Raw genomic sequence first — 19,727 nt, forward strand, 5'->3', positions numbered from 1 at the left:
AGAAAAGAGATTAAGTGATTTGCCCAAGTTCACAAAGTATAGTATGCAAATCAAAATATAGCTAAATGTATGCCCATCATTTACCCAACTTTTTTTGCATCCCCAATCCATATTCCCTAAAAGGACATATATTCTCTGTTATTATTCAGTTATACTGCAATTCATTTCATCTGCATCACCATTTTAAGAAATAATATGTATACAAATCTACCCATTGAGGGACACAATTTGAATTGAAGTTTTGCATGTTTTATTTTCATTAACCTAATCTAATTTTTTTTTCACCATTAGGAATCAATCACTACACTTACATCTCAAGCACTATGGTGTGAATTGTGATGATTGGTTATTACGACTTATGTGTGGAGGAGTTGAAATTAGAACAATTTATGCTGCTCACAAACAAGCAAAAGCTTGCCTTATTTCACGTCTAAGTTGTGAACGAGCCGGTACCAGGTTTAATGTTCGGGGAACAAATGATGATGGTCATGTTGCTAATTTTGTAGAAACAGAACAGGTATTAGTTTGATTTTTTTTTTTTTTTTAAACATTGCTTCATTTAGTGTTCCTAGAAACCTAAAAACAGTAGACTAATTAAATATTTTCTACCTAACTCAAAACATTTTTCATAATTGTAACAAAGTTAGTCTATGGTCCATCATTGCTTTACTGGTCATTGTACTGTGAGTAAAAAGTTTCATCTGTGGTTTTTTCAAAATGAGCATTTATAGCTTTCCAGTTATATAGACCCAGCAAATTATCTAACTGCTGCCTTAGCTTAATTATTGTAAGATAAATACTTAAATTATATAGTGCTAATGAATTTTAAAAAAGGATTATTTTTGGTAAATCAAACTTACTTGAAAACTTTTTTTAAAAAAATGCTACTATTAGAAGCTTGAACTGATTTAGCCCAAAATATTTGTATAATCCTGGCATGGTGTGTGTGTGTGTGTGTGTGTGTGTGTGTGTGTGTGTGTGTGTGTGTGTGTGTGTGTGTATACACAAAAACATTCAGCTCAACAATTAGTTTTTCAAAAATAGAGAAAGCATATTTTTTAAGTATAAAATTGTAGGAGTAAAGAAAGATCATATATGGGTACAATACTAAATTAGAGAGTTTACTAGAAAATTGTTTCTGTTAGAAGTAACCAAAACACTGTATTTACAATGCAGCTTTATTAGTTTTAATAATTTTCAATTCCTATTGTTTTGCTGCCTTAAATTCTTTTTGAAAAATTATATATTGATTTAAAACAGTTATCAAATTTTAGTCATAAAACATATGATAGAATATTTCTAAACATGTTAATTACAAAAATAATTTTGTCCAAAAGCTCATGAATTATAAGTTAATAGAACTGATTGTTTTATGAAGTAAAGCAAGTATAAAATCTGTCCAAGATACACAAAATTTGAAATTTTTTAAATAAGCAAATATGTTTTGACTATAAAACTTTGATTTTTTTCCTCCTCAGGTTATATTTTTAGATGATGCTGTATCTTCCTTCATACAAATCCGTGGATCTGTACCATTATTTTGGGAGCAACCTGGTTTGCAAGTATGTTTTTGCCATTTTGAAACTTTTTTTCTCTAGGAAAATTTTCCTTGAGTCCAAAACCTTAATTCTTGTCTGCTCTCCTCATCAATACCATCTTCCACCCTAGATCATTTAGTGGTTATTTTTTTTTGCTGTAATTTAATTTCCTATAAGACATTTTCCTCAAATTGAAACAAAGCACAGTGCCATTTTGCTATACAATTTTTAAAAATGCCTTTAGGATTTATACTCAGCAATATGTAAAACTTTTTAACAATGTGACCATGTGGAAATCAGTCAGCCTCTCTGAACCTCAGTTTTTCCATCTATTTAAATGAGATAATAGTTATACTAATTACTACAGAGAATTATTAAGGAAGGTGCTTTGCAAACTCTAAGTTTGTATACATCTTTGAAATGTAAACCATAGATACACAATTATCCACAAAGTGACATTTTGTCATGGATGATTTTTGTATATACTTTTTGATATTTTTTGTATATATTGAATTTAAATATTACAAAATTCAAACTATATAACATGATCTTCAACATCATGCTATTAAGTTGTCCCTGCTAATTTACTTTTATGTCTGTTTAAAAGATCCTTATTCATCAGAATATAGTAGATTTTATTTTGCTCTATATGTGCTTTTTTTTTTTTTTTTTTTTTTTTTTGGAGTCTTTTGACCTAGTTTACAAAGGAATTGATTAGGCAAACATTTTGCCTTTCACAGAAAGACAACTTCTTATTGGACATTTTGACTAGTGTAGTCTACCTTGTAGGTTACTCTGACCCACCTGCCATTAACATAACTATTGTTATTCTAAATGTCAGAACCTGCCTTTTGAGTTGACAAGCCAGTTAAACAACTGAATCTCCCATCAATACTGACATTCTTGTTTTAAATGAAACTAAGTCACATCAGCAAGTATTTATTAAGTGCATTCATATGTCAGGCACTGTATTCAGAGCTGTGGATTCAAAGAAAGGCTGAAGAAATGCTTATTGCTCCCAAGAAGCTCTTAGTCTATAGAGACAATATACCAACAACTATTTACAAACAGTGATGGGAGGGTGGGGACTGGAGATTGGAAATGAAGAGGAAGAAAGAAAAAGAATGTATATACACATAGAGAATAAATTGGACATAATCTTAAAAGTCACTCACTCACATTAAGGGGGATCAGGAAAGGCTTCTTGTAGAAGTTAAATTTTAGCTAGAACCTGAAGGAAGTCAGGGAAGCTAGCAAGAAGAGATGAGTGAGGAGAGAATTCCAGGCATGAGTCATAGATAATCCAATGAAAATTCCTGGAGTTTCTAGGTGAGAGTTCTTGTGTAAGGAACATCAAAGTCTAGTGTTGCTGAATTGCAGAATACATAGTGGGGAGTAAAATGTCGGAAAATTGGAAAGATAGGAAGGGACAGGTTATGAAGAGTTTTTAAAAGCCAGAAGAAGATCCTAGAGGATCATAGAAACACTGGAGTGACTTGGAAAGATACTACTTTAGGAAGAGCAATTTGAGTAAAGGATGAACTGTAGTGGGACCTGTGGACCTGGACTAATAGGACTCTGGACCTATTCCCTCAGGTGTAATCTTGCTATAGTTTCTCTCAAGATTCCAGGGCACCTTGAGATTTTTTTTTTTTCCCCCTCTGCCATCAAATTTACCTCTTGGCAGCTTGATTTTTTTTCCCATTTTAGTTGTCCTATGATTAGCCTCCCAAATTCTACTTAACATTAAATAGTCAATAATTCAAAAACATTTATTAAATACTTGCAATGTGCTAGAAACTGTGCTAAATACTAGAATGAAAATGCAACTAGAAATAAAAATGGTCCTTGCCATTAAGAACCTTATGGAGGAAGACAGTACATAAAAGAAAGCTAAAAAGGCAGGAATAGGGGAATCTGGCCTTAGATTCTTACTAGCTTTGTGACACTGAACAAATCGCTTAACCTCTATTTGCTTCAATTTCTTCCTCTATAAAATGAAAATAATAATAGCACTAACCTCCTCCTTCCCCCCGCAGGGTTGTTGTGAAAACCAAATGACATAATAACTGTAAAGCATTTGGCATAGTGTGTGATATATCATAACCTCCACATAAAGGTTAGTTGCTATTATTATTCACAAAATTAAAATAATTACAACCTGACCCATTTTAAACAAGTTACTAATTCTGAAAAAAAATGGGAAAAGGATTAAAGAACTGACATCAATACAAGGATAATTTTCTTCCTATGTGGAGAGAGGCAGCCACCATTAATTTTTTTTTTTTTTATTAAAGCTTTTTTATTTTTCAAAACATGTGTGGACAATTCTTCATCATTAGCCTTTGTAAAACCCTGTGTTCCAATTCCTCCATACCTCTATGCCCTCCCCTAGATGACAAATAATCCAATATATGTTAAACATGGTAGAAATATATGTTAAATCCAATATGTGCATACTTACTTATATAGTTATCATACTGCACAAGAGAAAAAGGGAAGCAAAATAAAATGCAAACAAACAACAACAAAAAAAGTGAAAATGCTATGTTGTGAACTATACTCAGTTCCCACAGTCTTCTCCCTGAGTATAGATGGCTCTCTTCATCACTGAACAATTGGAACTGGTTTGAATCATCTCATTGTTGAAGAGAGTCATGTCTATCAGAATTGATCATCATATAATCTTCTTGTTGCCATGTATAACAATCTCCTGGTTCTGCTCATTTCACTTAGCATCAGTTCATGTAAGTCTCTCCAGGACTCTCTAAAATCATCCTGCTGGGAGGAATACAGAGAGGCTTGGAGAGACTTACATCAACTGATGCTGAGTGAAATGAATAGAACCAGAAGATCGCTGTACACTTCAATGCTGTATGAAGATGTATTCTGATGGAAGTGGATATCTTCAACATAAAGAAGATCCAACTCACTTCCAGTTGATCAACGATGGACAGAAATAACTACACCCAGAGAAGGAACATTGGGAAGTGAATGTAAATTGTTAGCACTACTGTCTATCTACCCAGGTTATTTATACCTTCGGAATCTAATACTTAATGTGCAACAAGAAAATGGTATTTACACACATATATTGTATCTAGGTTTTATTGTAACACATGTAAAATGTATGGGATTGCCTGTCATTGGGGGAGGGAGTGGAGGGAGGGGGGGGATAATTTGGAAAAATGAATACAAGGGATAAAATAAAAAAAAAATTACTCATGCATATATACTGTGAAAAAAAAATTCTAAAGAAAAATAAAATAAAATCATCCTGCTGATCACTTCTTATAGAACAATAATATTCCATAATATTCATACACCACAATTTATTCAGCCATTCTCCAATTGATGGGCATCCATTCAGTTTCCAGTTTCTGGCCACTACAAAGAGGGCTGCCAGAAACATTTTTGCACATGTGGGTTTCTTTCCCTCCTTTAAAATCTCTTTGGGATATTAGCCCAGTAACACTACTGGATCAAAGGTTAGGCACAGTTTGATAACTTTTTGAGCACAGTTCCAATTTGCTCTCCAGAATGGCTGGATCTATTCACAATTCCACCAACAATGTATCAGTGTCCCAGTTTTCCCACATCCCCTCCAACATTTGTCATTATCTTTTCCTGTCATGTTAGCCAATCCGAGAGGTGTGTGGTGGTACCTCAAAGTTGTCTTAGTTTGTATTTTTTGATCAATAATGATTTAGAGCACCTTTTTATATGACTAGAAATAGTTTCAATTTCTTCATCTGAAAATTGTTCATATCCTATGACACCACTGTTAATTTTTAAAATAAAAGCTCTATTCAGTTTTTGGATTTTACAGAAGAGATTAGATAATTTAGCAATGTTGCTTTATAAAACAGTGTGAAATAGTAGAAAAAAATAATTCCTTCTTGGACTATACAATTCCTGTTGATCTCTATAAATAGCCAGCACAAGTATGTTTTGTTTTGACCATCCTATCCCATGTGAGTGTAAAAGTGCCTCTATAATAATAAATGGTGAATGCTTCATGTCTATAGACCAGTGTGAGTCAATGGGAAAAATAGATTTCAAACCAAAAATCTAGTTAGTCCTCTTTGATTTCACTCTTTCATCATCTATTTTTACCCCCTTCCTCTGATAGCTGTACCACTGGTACACTCAACATCTCATGTCTGCCAACTTTTACTCCCTCACCCTGACCTTGTTTGTGTTATTAAATTGTCTGGGACTGCTCGTATTTACTTTGAAATGGAAATGATAATTTAATTCTTTATGAATGGAATGTAAAAAAGGTTGCCATATATCAACTTTGTGTAAAGAAGGAACACAAGTCTCTTTAATAAAAAGAAATGCCCTATAACTTTATATTTGACCAATAATAAAAATACCTTATCCTCAAAAGGATCTGTGTAACTCTGGTTCACTATGGTTCTTTAAAGGAAGGAAAGGCTTTGCTTATTCAGAAACAGTGGATTTTCTGAATACATCTATCAATTTATTACATGTCTTTTTCTGATAAAATTAAATATAACTTTCTTTTTTAAAGGTGGGATCTCATCGTGTTCGAATGTCAAGAGGATTTGAAGCTAATGCACCTGCTTTTGACAGGTAAAATTATTTTGCTTTTTTTGCCAATTGTTTCACTTTTGTGAATTTAGAAATTAAGTATTTCTTAAACAAGGATTTCATTTTAGCGAATTTGTCATAAAGTAAATTCTGTAATTCAATTCTTATTTTCTCACAAACTTTCATTTAAAGTGGAAACTACTGGCATTCAGAATTGTCATTTTTAAGACTAGCAGACTGTGTCTCTTTTCTATATCTGTTTTTATTTTTATTTTTTATCTCTGTGTATCTTTTTTCATTGGCCTAATGTTTTTGTGTTGTCATCAATGGCAGAGGGTGCAGATTTGTGCTTTTCCTCAAGAAGTAGAGCCTGTAGGGTTGAAGATAGGATCAACCCTCTACAGCTAAGATGCAATAATTTCTCCATGCAAGGAAAAGGGTTGTAAAATGCAGCAATGTGAGCTTGCATATTTCTACCAGTAGAAGGTACTTAATGGCTTGTAGTACTTGCTGACATAAGACATTGTCCATAAACATAGTACTTACAAAGGTAGAAGTAAAATAGCATCTTGCTCCTGCATTGGTAAAATATAGCTACTAACCACATTAATATAGCACTTTAAGTTTACGGAGTACTTTTCTCACAATAACCTTGTGAAGTGGGCAGAGTAAGTATAACTTATCCCTTTTTATAGGTGAGGAAAATGAGATTTGGAACCATTATCATACAGATAGTTAATGGGGGCAAAATTCAAGGCTAGGTTGTCTTATTTATTCCATCCCTGTTCCTTTCACAAGATCTTTTCTGTAGCAGATCCAGTGTCTGAATCTAGTTCCTCTGATTCCAAATTCATGTCTTAAACAACAAGCATTTATTAAGTGATTACCACTATAGTAGACATTAAGGATAGTACAAAAAGTTAATTCGTCCCTTCCCCTAAGGAGCTAACATTTTACTAGGGAATATATTCAAAGATAGTACATAAAGGGAATATATTCAAAGATAGTACAAAAAAGAAAGTAAGGATGCAGTTGTGGTGATAGAATACTGAAAAATGGAAGAAATCAAGAAAGGCCTCATGAAAATAATTGGCCCTTGAACTGCTAAGCTTTGTAGGGTGGTAGGAATTCAAAGAGGTATAGCTAAGGAGGGGGAACATGCCAGATGTGGGAGACAAAATTTGCAAAGGAAATAAAATAGGGAATAGCAAAGACCAGTTCAGCTACATCAGAGAATATATGATGGTTAAGATTATATATTATTAGCCTAGTAACATAAACATAAACCATACAGTGAAGGGCTTTAAATGTTAGAGAAGTTTGCATTTTATCCAAAAAGTAGTAGAGAACCACTGAAGCTTCATGAATAATGAACTGCCATGGACATACTTGACCTTCAAGTATATCATTTTAGCAAACTGTATGTACAGGATGGGTCTAAATAGGGGAAAGGAGGAAAGAGATAGCATGATACAACAGAAAAGGCATTGGGATTGGAATTAGAAGACCTGGAATCAAATACTGTTTCTGCCAGTTTCTTTTTTTTTAATTTTCTTTTTAAAAATAATTTATTTTTAATAGTATCATATTTTTTTCAAATTCATGTAAAGTTTTCAACATACATTTTTGCAAAACTTTGTATTCTAAATTTTTCTCCCTCTCTACCTCCTTTGCCACCTCTCCAGGACAGCAAATAATCTGATCTAGGTTAAACATCTGTAATCCCTTTTAAACATATTTCTATATTTGCCATGTTGTACAAAAAAAACCCAGACCAAAATGAGAAAAAAAAAGCTACAAGAAAGAAAAACAAACAGATTAAAATACTGTGATTCAATACACATTCAGTCTCTATAATTCTCTTTCTGAATGGGATTGGCATTTTGCAGCCCAAGCCTTGAATCCTTGCATTATTGGGAAGAGCCAAATCCATCACAGTTGATCATCATATTATCTTCTTGTTGCTATGTATAGTGTTCTCTTTGTTCTACTCACTTCATTCAGCATTAGTTCCTGTAAATATTTTCCAAGCTTTTCTTAAATTGTCCTGCTCATTCTTTTTTAATAGAACAGTAGTATTTGATAACATTAATATACCATATTTAGCCATTCTCCAGATAACAATTTCTATTTCCTTGCCACTGCAAAAAGAGCTGCTGCATAGTTTTGCACATGTGGGTCCTTTTTCTTCTTTTATGATGTCTTTGTGATATAGACCCTGAAGTGACACTGCTGTATCAAAGGATTTGCTCAATTTAATAGCCCTTTGGGTATAGTTACAAATTGCTCTCCACAGTGATTGGATCAGTTCACAGCTCCACCAACAATGTATTAGCATCCCCTTCAACATTTATCATTATCTTTTCTTGTCATCTTAGCCAAGCTGAGAAGTATGAAGTGGTACCTCAGAGTTGTCTTCCTTTGTATTTCTCTAATCAACAGTGATTTGAGCACTTAACTTCTCTTGGCTTCAGTTTTCTCATCTGTAAAATTAGAGGGTAGAATTAGATAATTATCTCAGGCCATTTCTAGCTCTTAATCTGTGATTCTTTTATTTTCAAAAAAGATAATTTGAATTTATGAGAGCTGACAAAATCATCAAGAAAGTTGAATGTATTGAGAAGAAAGGTCCTAGGATGTACTAATGGGGATGTACCATGGGGATGTACTAATGCATCAGGGTATTGGAATAGATGATGATCCTTCAAAGAGGATTGAGAGGGGTTGATCAGTTGGGTAGGAAGGGAGCTATAACAGAACTGTGACATGAAAATTCAGTGATAAGAGTATCCAGAAGAAGGAGTGAAGTGACTGAGATGTCATGATAGATAGGACTGAGAACAGGCTATTAGATTTAACAATAAAAAGATCATGGACTTTGGAAATAACAATTTCAGCATAATTATGGGGTTAAGGTCAAATCACAAAGGGAAAAGTGAGTAAAAAATTTAAATAATGAAGCAACAGATTTTAAAGGAATTTAGTGGTGTAAGGAAAAAGATATGATGGAAATTTGAAAGGATGATGAGGTCAAAGGAAGATTTTTCTTTTTTAAAGATTAGAGATTTCAGAATTTATTTGGAGGCAACAGGGAAGACTCAGCAGTTAAAAAGAGGTTTAAATATAAAAAAGGAAGTTTGCAGGAGCAACCTTTCAGAGAAGATGAGATGGGGACAAAGCTATAAAAACTAGCATTTATATAATGCTTTAAAGTTTATAAAGTACTATTCATATATTATTTCATTTGAGAGGGGTTAATGTTAGAAGAAGAAAAGTCATCCTTTTAAACTAGAACAAAAAAGATAGATGATTTGTAATATGGAATTGGAAAGGAGAGGTGCTCACAGTGGGTGGTCCCTTTTCTCTCCCTTGCTACCTATTTATTTTACTTAAGAGTTTCTTGAGTGTTAAATTTCAGGCCCTGTGAAATTATTTGGACAAAAACATTTTTGTGGATTCCACAAAAATGGAAACTTTTTTCTTTCTTACCACTGCCATCACTGTTTTAAACCCTCAACACAACTCCCTAAATTCTTGTAATAATACAAATTCCTCTTCTTTCTCTCTCTCCTCTCTGGTTGAACCTTCACACATCTCCAGCTGCATGCTAGATATTTCCCTGGGTAAGCAAAATTGGCTTTTTGAATGTGGCACATACATACAGAATCATTATTTTGCCCTCCCCCTTCCTCATAGCTCCTCCAGAATTTCACATGTGCCTTTTTTATTTATTTAATTTTAGTATATTGACATTTACTTAGTTTTGCAATTTGGGAGTTGCTCTTGATTATTCACTTCCTTAACCTCCCCACCATCTGTCAAGTCTGCCTTCATAACATCTCTCCTACTTTTTACTTATCAGCCATTCTCATAGTTAAGCCTCTTATCACTTCTGGATTATTGCCTCATGATTGGTGCTCCATCATCTCTTAAGTCATAACACGCCACATCTTAAAGCATTACTTTAACTTGGCCACTCTCCTGCTTCATCTTTCATGGTTCCCTATTGCCTCTAGGACAAAATTCAAATTCCTCATTTGGGCACTTAAAGCCCTTCACAGTCTTGTTCCATTCTACTTCTCCAGGGATTATTTCACATTGGTATCCTTCATGCAGCTAGATGGTGTACTGAATAGAGTACTGAGTCTGGAATCAGGAAGAACTGAGTTCATATCCTTCACACACTAACTACATGACCTGGATAAGCCACCTAATCTGTTTCATTCTCAGTTTCCTTAACTATGGGGCTAATAGTACCCACCACACCATGGTGATTGTGGAAATTAAATTAGGTACTAATTGTAAAATTCTTAACACAATGCCTAACATGTAGTAATTGCTATTACAAATGTTAGCTGTTTCGTGACCTGATCATTATCACTGATTCTGTTCGGTCAAATTTATCTAATTAATATTACCCAAATTTATCATTCTGTCTTTTGCCTCAGTATCTTTGCTCAGGTTTTCCTCCATAGCTAAAAGTATGAATACCTTCCTCACCCCCACCTTTTACATCCTTTAGCTTCTTCCTTCAAGGTGCCACCTCTTATAGAAAGCCTTTTCCTAATTTTCCTAGTTCTTAGTGTCCTCTCAAATTGTTTTCTATTTCTGTTTTCTATTCTTTCAGTAGAATGTATTTATTATTTTCCCCCTTTTTTCTGAGAGGGGAAAGGGGATGTGTCTCTCGCTGGTGCCCAGCACATAGGTAGTTGTTTTTTAAATTAAATTAAAGCCTCTTACAGTTGGGCTTTAGCCTGCCTTTGTAGCCTTTTTCATACTACTTCTCTTCACATAGTCTGTTTCTTAGAATTATTTGCTAAGGTTTTGCAAGGGTGAATGTTGAAAATTATTTATGCATATGTTTTAAAAATAAAAAGCTTTAATTAAAAAAAGAATTGTTTGCTAACCTTACCTATTTTCTTCTTCTCTATGAATTAATCAGAACTATTTACTCTTATCTCCAACTATTTCTTCTAACTTTTCTGCTTCTTGCACCACTTTCTTGATTCTGCCTTTCCTTTCTTTCCTTAGCCCCTAACTGAAAATGATATTTTTCTCTCTAAATTTTCTTATCATTCTTTGTTGACCTTAGCACATTCTATCTTGTGCTTAGCTTGTTTGTGTATGTGTTTGATTTCCTTTTCTTTCCCATGAGAATGTAAGCTCTATTGACTGTTGTTTAACATTGATAGCCCAAGTGCTTTATACATGATAGATACATAATAAATGATTATAGATTCAAATAGAAGTGAATTTGAAATCATTTTTGCTCTGATTTATTAGATTTATAAGTTAGACATACTGCCATTTGAGTGTTTTGTATAGATTGTGATATCTATATATTGAATTTATAGCATTATGTTAACTTACAGTATTAAGTATACTGATTTTATCTTTGTTTAATAGGCACTTTATAACACTTAAAAATTTATATGGCAAACAAATCATTGTAAATTTACTTGGGACTAAGGAAGGTGAAGATATGCTAAGTAAAGCTTTCCAGGTATGTATGATTAGTTATTCTCTTTTATGATTCTTAAAAACAAGTAGCCATTATAAAAGAAGATGACTAGGTGCTTATTAAGTATGTAAGTTCTGAGAGAAGTATTGCAGGCTACATTAATGATAATTGCAGGCACTTATAGAACACTTTTAAGATTTAAGAAGTTCTTTGTTTATATATATATATAATTTTTTGTTTTTTTGTTTATTTGTTTGTTTTATCGTTCTAATAACCTTTGAAGTATGGAGACCTATCATTTTCATAAAGAGATTTTCAAATTACAATGGTAAAAATCTTATTTACAAAGATTGTTAAAAGTTGTTCCTGATCCCTCCATTGTTATCATCCCTTCACTATGTTCTAATAGTTCTAAATAAGTAAATTCATAAATGAAAAAGATGTTGTTCTCCTTGCTCTAATTGTTTAAAGTGTTTCATTGGGGCAATGAACTGATAGATATAAATATATTATCCATTCATAAATAATGCAACTTGTACAAATCCTTCCATAAATTTTCCAAAGAGGATATATCCAATGAGCTGGATTCCTTATCCTTTATCTTTTAATATTTTGTGATTCTTATAGCCACATAATGAACTTTGGTTGTCATCAAAAGATTAAAATAGGAAAGGTAGAGAAATTTAATCGCCTACCACTGAAGTTAATCATTTTCTTTTCCATTTGTTTTCATTTTTCTACTTCCTTCTTAGCAGCTACAATATTTGACTTTTCCATATTGTAGAAGCTAAAACAAACCCTTCCCTGAATAGTACCTGAAAATAATGCTAGAGGTCCTTTGTTTTTTCTTTATTTAAGGAATGGAATTAGATAGCATTATCCCAATTTAGTCAGCTAAACTTCCAAATATTGATTTTGGGCATGTTCTCATAGAAATTTTTAGGTATGTGAACAGAAATAGACAAATGAGTAGATTAGATCTAATTATAAGAAATAACAAAACAAGTTTCAGCTTTGTTACATACTAATTAGTATCTCTGGGAAAATAATCAGAATGGACAAATAGCAGTGTCAGAATCATTGTCATGTTAACAGTGGTTAGCAAATAAAATAAATTGTTAACTTGAATTATAATTGTAGTGTAAAAATCAAAATTGTAGAATAGCAACAAATATCAGAAATCATGGAGGTGATAATAACTTTAGGGAAAATGTACTTGAAATCATTTAAGATCTGACCATATTATATCCAGAGAAAGGACCCAAGAATTGCAAATAAAAATCACTAAAATAAAAGCCAGTAGAACAAACTCCTTAAGGATGTTGTTAGCTAAAATGACAGAAAGATTTGCTTTGCTATTTTAAAGAGGAGAAACTTATAAAGCTGGGGTATGGATAAGTAATGAAAAATTAGAACATTTTCCCTAAAATGCAATTTAAGCTAATGATTAGAAGATGGAATTATTTTACTATTTCTGTATTAAAATAAAACATGTATTAAACATCTACTGTGTGGTAGCTACTATGCTAAGCACCATGGTTACAAATACAAAAAAGAAAGATAATTTCTGTCCTGACAGAGTTTTCAATACTTTAGGAAGATAGCACACAAAAGGAATCTGAAAAGTAAAAGATACTGAATGTGGGGGGATGACAAGTAGTGTAGCCATGTAAGAAATAAGGGAATACTCTGAGCTGAGCTCCCTATAGCAAGAGAAATTTTGAAATTCATGACACCATCTTCCATTCAGAACAGAATGATACTGGTGAGATGGAATATCAAGGTTGATGGAATCTTGAAAGTTTTTCCTAGAAATGAATTTCCTGGGGCCTAATTGGAAAGTCAGAATAGAAAATATTGCAGCAAAATGAGGAGTTTAAATGTAAGAAATAACATCAAGTGAATAAGTGTAAAGATTTCAAAGTATTTTACATAACTTAGAAGACTTTATCTTTATTTTGACCACTTAGACTTTATTTAGACTATTATTTAGAATGTTTATTTAGAATATTTAACTATAATTATTTCACTTAAAAGTAACTATAAACTGAAAACTAAGAGCCAGAAACCTCCTTAATGTGCAAACATCTGATTTACTTTAAAAATGAAGATGAATGGCTATAAAAGGTAACACCAGGTTAAAATATAAACTCTTGTAAAAGAGTTTAAAAACAAAACAAAACAAAAAACTTGTAAAATCTTATCGAGAAGGACGATGGATAATTATGAGTAGAATCATCTCATAAAGTAGAAAGAGTAGTGGACGGTAAAACCACTTTAAAAATTTAGCAAGATATCCAGCTAAGCAAAATCATCGGGCCAGTTAAGTGTTATGATGGGAGGAGAATTACAAACATAAGAAAAATGGAAATAATTTGCAAAAAACATTTGAACAAACTTTTCTGTGTCAAGGATAGTCAAGCCACTATTCCTGGATCCTAAGATGGAAAAAAATGTCCAGATTGGACCATGTATCAATATAAATAAAGGTCTATGTTGAAAGCACAACAATTGTGAGATTATTGATATCTAAGGTATCTAAAGGATGGAAAGATACTAAGAACGCGGGGGGAAAAAAATCTCACACTTTGTTAATTCTGAAAAAGGTGGCCAAGGAATCAACAACTTATCCATGTGTACAAAGTCTTGGGAATCATCTATATATGAAACAAGCAGTCTTTCCACAAGCAATAATCAACAATAAACTATACCTTTATTCTTTTACAATTAATTAAAGATATTATTAGATAAATATTAAAGATGCTACAGATAATTAAAGAATGTAAGCTTTCATTGTTCCTATTTTTGATTACATAAAGCACTTCATATAGGAAAACAAAACAATTTAAAATATCTTTTACTAAAAAAAGGGGGGGAATCTGAGATCTCTTCATTAAGATCATTCAAGATTCTCTGGAAGATTTAGCAGAAATAATTTTGTTCAGTGATTTTTTATTTTTTTTTTAATGTATGCTTTTTTTTTTTTTCTTTTTAAAAAAATTTTTTTAACCACATTTATGTGTGTTAAATCATTTATGATTATGTTGGGAGAAAAAAAAGAGCAAAAGGGAAAACCATAGGAGAAATTAAAAAAAAAAAAAAAAGAATTAAACATAGCATGTGTTGATTTACATCCAATCCCCTTAGTTCTTTCTCTGTCTATTTTCTGTCCAGAGTCTATTGGAATTGCTTTAGATCACTGAGCCACTGAGAAGAACCAAATCTTTCATTTGAGTAAAGTGCATATTCTATTGTGTACAATGTATTCCTGGTTCTATTTGTTTCACTCAGCATTAGTTCATATAAATCTTTCCAGCCCTTTCTAAAATCAGCCTGTTCATCTTTTTTATAGAACAATAATATTACATTACCTTCATATGTCACAATTTGTTCAGCCATTCCCCAATTGATGGGTATCTCCCCATTTTCCAATTCTTTGCCACCACCAAAAGAACTGCTACAAATAATTTTTCACATGTGGGTTCTTTTTCTTCCTCTATGATTTTCTTGGGATACAGACCCATTAATGGTACTGCTGGGTCAAAGGGGATGCACAATTTTATAGCCCTTTGGCCATAGTTCCATGTTGCTCTCTAGAATAATTGGATTGCTTAACAACTCCACCAATCCAGTGATTCTTTAATAAATATTAGGCAAAACTAAGGAAGATGTGTAGTCAGTGCATGGATTTACATTGTGGTGGACCCACTATAGAGCAGAAGTGATAAAGACTTCCCTATATAGTATCATTCAATGGAGAGAGGCTCTGAAGTCAGAGACTTTGTTTCAGATTCCAGCCTTACAGCTACAAGTGATCATGATCAGATCATTTCTTCTCTCTAAATCTTAGCTTCCTCATTTGTAAAAATGAAGGTCCATCCTCAGATAGTCTCAGAAGTCCTTCTTGCTCTATATCTATGACTTTTTTTTTTTTTTAATTGTTCAGTGAGTATTGCAAAGCCTCCTAGGAGAGAGGTATAATCATGGGAAGGAATTTGACCTGTCTATCCAATCAGGAAAGTCCAAGAGGATAAAGAATGTTATATTATTGACTCCTAGCTTCTCATGAAATCAAAGAAGTATTTTGCAATAGTAACATTTTTACCAGTATTCCTTTATGGCAGTAAATCGGTGAATATCCCTAATTCCAAAGAACTAGAAGTGAGTATTACACAAAAGTATCACAGAGAGAGTGGGGAGACACCTGGTGGGTATGGGCAGAGGAGCCCCGAAGAAAAAGTGTAAAAGACATCATCCAGGAATTATATAATATAATAACGATGATAATAATAATAATAACAACAACAATAATTATGTTAGGAAGAGAAATGGGTTTCTAGGTGACAAGAGTGGGAAATAGGAACAGTTGAACAGCCAAAGAGCTCTGCTTATGCTATCATTGCAATGTAAAGAGAAAACAAGGAAGGCCTTCAGTATGTTGCATGGATCGCCTCTGTTGAAGATGGCAAAACATAGACAGCAAGAATCACAAAATCAGCAGGCTTGGATAGGTTGTGTTGTTTGTATTTGGAGATAATCTCCTGAACCAATGAGATAACAGACTCGTTTGGATATTTTAAAGTATTTGAATGAAGCAGACAGTATTAATTTGTGCTCCATTAATTCAGCAAATAGGCATTTTTTCCCTAAAAGGGATATTTGACTCTTGTCACTAATTTTAGATGTATTAGTTATTAAACTTTCTGAACAAATTGGAGTACTGATGAATTAAATCAGTTCTTCCTCTACATATCCTGTCAAAAATAGTATGTTGGGCTCTGTGATATTAATCACTGTCATCACTAAAGGTACTGGAGACTATTTGAGTAAAGTGATCATCTAATTTTATAAGCAATATATAAATAATCTATCAGTGCTTGATTGAGTCTTTTATCAGTTCACATTTTAAAAGTATTTCCTTTTTTTTTTTTTCAGAGCCACTTGAAAGCTTCTGAACATGTTATTGATGTCCAGATGATCAATTTTGACTATCATCAAATGGTTAAAGGAGGAAAAGTAGAGAAATTACATAGTGTGCTTAAACCTCAAGTCCAAAAATTCTTAGACTCTGGGTTTTTTTATTTCAATGGAACTGAAGTTCAAAGGTTTGATTTTTTTTTTTTTTAATCTATATATTCTTTACATTAGAATTACATTATAATTTTTAACTGCTGTTAAAATTTTTATTAGAATAAATGTTTTAATATTTCATTTACATTAGCTGATCTTTTATATTTCAGTTCTATATTCATTCCCATTTTCATTAGAAATAGAAAGTTATAGGGGCAGTTAGATGGTGCAGTGGATAGAGCACCAGCCCTGAATTCAGGAGGACTTGAGTTCAAATCTGCTCTCAGATACTTCCTACCTGTGTGACCTTGGGCAAGTTGCTTAATCTCAATTGCCTCAGTACCTACCCCCCCAAAAAAAAGAATTATAAAGTTATGCTTCCATTACTTTAAAAAATTGTTTTAAGTAATGCATGTTTTTCTTTTGTTAACTGAATTTGCAATTATTTTTTGTGAAAATCATCATTTTCTAAGATGTACTTTAAGGAGGATCTTTAATGAGAAGTTGAATAATTTTTCCTTATTATATAAAATAATTTTGATATTATCATTTGTGAAAGGATATAGTCCTAGACTCATTCAACCTAGTAATATCTCTGTTCTGAGCTTTTCTATTTTTTGTATTTGATAGAACATATTAATTACTGATCCTTTTGAACGGAGTTGGGAATATGCCTGCGGGCTACATAAGGCCCACAATATCATTTTCTAAGACAACCTTAGGAATATGAACTAAAAACTAGATAAAGCAATCTTCCTTTGCTTAAGTTCTATAAGTTGACAATTTTGTATGGCCTGTTAAAGATGTTATAAATACATATAAATATAAATAACCCTTGACATAAAAAAGGTTTGCCTTCCTTCCCCCCTTTGTGGAAAAAGGCATATTCTACTTTCCCCCATCATTATTCGGGGGTTTGAATATCCTAGATGTAAGTTCCTCTTATCCCATCATAGGTTCTATGTATATAAGTAAAAACTTATTCTCATCAATTACCTCAGTTTTATTATTTCAATTACTTTGGTCATTAGTACTGTGTTGTTTATTAAAATCAGATTTAGTATGCTCCTTGCTCAAAGAACTTGTAGTTTAAATACAATTAGTTAGGTTTATATTGCATAGGACTTCCCTCTTGTCAAAGCAAAAGACAAGATAAAATGGTTTTTAGCAAACTTGCATTGAAATTAGCTTTGTTTCAGCCTCTCTTGCCACCGCCCCTATAGTTTTTACCATTAAGTATGTTAAAGGGAAAAGTTAAGATAGAAATATTAGGGTTGTTTTTTTTTTTTAATGAACTGTGACTTAAACAGTCAACAGTCTAAGAAGTGTTTGTGAACAAAATATTAGTAATCTAATATTTGAGGAACTTTTGCCAGATGCCTATGTAAATAAGTTTTGCCTTGGTGTCAGTTTTTAATATAATCATTTTAGTTTTGGAAATAAATAGGGGAAATGCTACAAGACATAAGTTCAGAGTAAAACTTATTGATGATCATGTTCCAAACTGAGACTGTTGTAAATAAGTCTCAGTAGTCTAACATAATATTACACTTCTGTTTAAATTTTATTTCAGATTAATAGCCTAGACATTATTTAGGAATAGCTAGAGATTTGAAAACTTTTTAATATGAAATTCATTCATAGGTAAGTATTTTTGTGTATGTGTTATCTAAATTAGACAAAGTAGAAGTGTTGTAAAAGAAAAACTTTTTGTGAAATGGCAGAAGATAATTATTCTTCAGTGAAAGTGCCAGAGTTCTAATTTTTGTATAGCTGTCTAGCTATAAACCACTTGTTTGTTTTTAAAATTTTATATTATAACCTTAATTTTTTTATATAATTTCTGAATGCATCACTTCCTTATTCACCCCAGGGAAGTTACCTTTGTGATCATTTGTTTTAAAGCCAACTAAACTAAACCCAATTGGTAAGCCAACTTTGTCTGACATCCAAAATCCCTTCACTCTTCTTCCCACCAATAATAACTAAGATTGGTCATTATGATTACATTGCATTAAATTTCTTTGTTTATATTATTGCTTTGTAAAAATTCCTGGTGGTTCTTATTTCCTTTTTCTTAAGTTCATATAGTTCTCCTGTTTTCTCAATTCCTTGTACTTGAGGTTTCTTATCATACAATGATTTTCCATTAAATTCATTTAACAGAATTTTTGCTTCGCCATTCTCAAATGGATACCTTGTTTAGCTATCCCAAAATCGATGTGACTCACTGACTTTTAAAGATGAGTATAATGCTACTGATTAGATTATCTTAATTTACTTCTAAATTTGCCTTGTTTATATTGATGAATTTTTGTTGGTTTGCTGTATTTCGGCTAATTTGATACAGATCTCAGACTGGAACTATTCGAACAAATTGCTTGGATTGTCTAGATAGGACAAATAGTGTGCAAGCTTTCTTTGGCTTAGAGGTAAGAAAACCTTAAAACATTGTTAACCTAAGTTTGTAATCACACTTTTTACCATTGGTTAAAAAATGAATTACATTCCTGCTCAGATACTTAATATATCAACCATGGTACAGTGGAGTGAGTATGAAACAGAAGTGCTAGACTTGGCTATTATTACTGGTTATGTCACTTCCAATGAATCACCATTTCTCTCTTTTGGCTTCCTTATCTGTAAAATTAAGAGGTTGTAACAGATGACTTTTAAGGTTCTTTTTAGTTCTAACATTCTATGATCCATCTGTGAAGTACCTTTTAAAAATATGCTGCTAAAATATATATACAGTTGTCCCTCAACGTGGGAGGAATGGGGTGATAGGATTTCAGGACTCTTGCTAATGTGAAAAGCTGCAGATAACTCTAGACCCTACCCCAAACCTTCATTTTTATTTTTTTTTAAACAATTCTAATCATATTTATTTAACACAAAAGAAGTAAATCCATGCACAGTATTTATAAAATAGTTGCAATTTCTATAGGAGAAAGAATAATATCTCACTATGCAGAGTCTTCAGGGTTGCTGATGTACATGCAACAATTGCTTTTCCTTTTGAAATTTTCCTTTCTTATCAAGACAGAATGATCACTTTATGAGAAAATTCATGCGACTTGAGTCTAGATGGTAGAGACAAA

At 32.4% G+C, this 19,727-nt stretch overlaps 1 protein-coding gene across 8 annotated transcripts in view; it reads left to right on the plus strand.

Annotated features, from left to right (window-relative positions):
- SYNJ1 (synaptojanin 1) overlaps positions 1-19,727 on the plus strand; it is a 104,763-nt gene that overhangs the window by 28,839 nt on the left and 56,197 nt on the right. For all 8 annotated transcript variants that reach the window (XM_074300761.1, XM_074300765.1, XM_074300758.1 and 5 more), the window contains exons 5-10: positions 292-517; positions 1,479-1,562; positions 6,076-6,137; positions 11,502-11,598; positions 16,492-16,661; positions 18,977-19,058. In XM_074300761.1, coding sequence (XP_074156862.1) covers positions 292-517; positions 1,479-1,562; positions 6,076-6,137; positions 11,502-11,598; positions 16,492-16,661; positions 18,977-19,058 — 721 coding nt within the window. The remainder of the gene's footprint in view (positions 1-291; positions 518-1,478; positions 1,563-6,075; positions 6,138-11,501; positions 11,599-16,491; positions 16,662-18,976; positions 19,059-19,727) is intronic.

Source organism: Sminthopsis crassicaudata, chromosome 3 (assembly GCF_048593235.1).
Source record: "Sminthopsis crassicaudata isolate SCR6 chromosome 3, ASM4859323v1, whole genome shotgun sequence".
Lineage (NCBI taxonomy): Eukaryota > Metazoa > Chordata > Mammalia > Dasyuromorphia > Dasyuridae > Sminthopsis > Sminthopsis crassicaudata.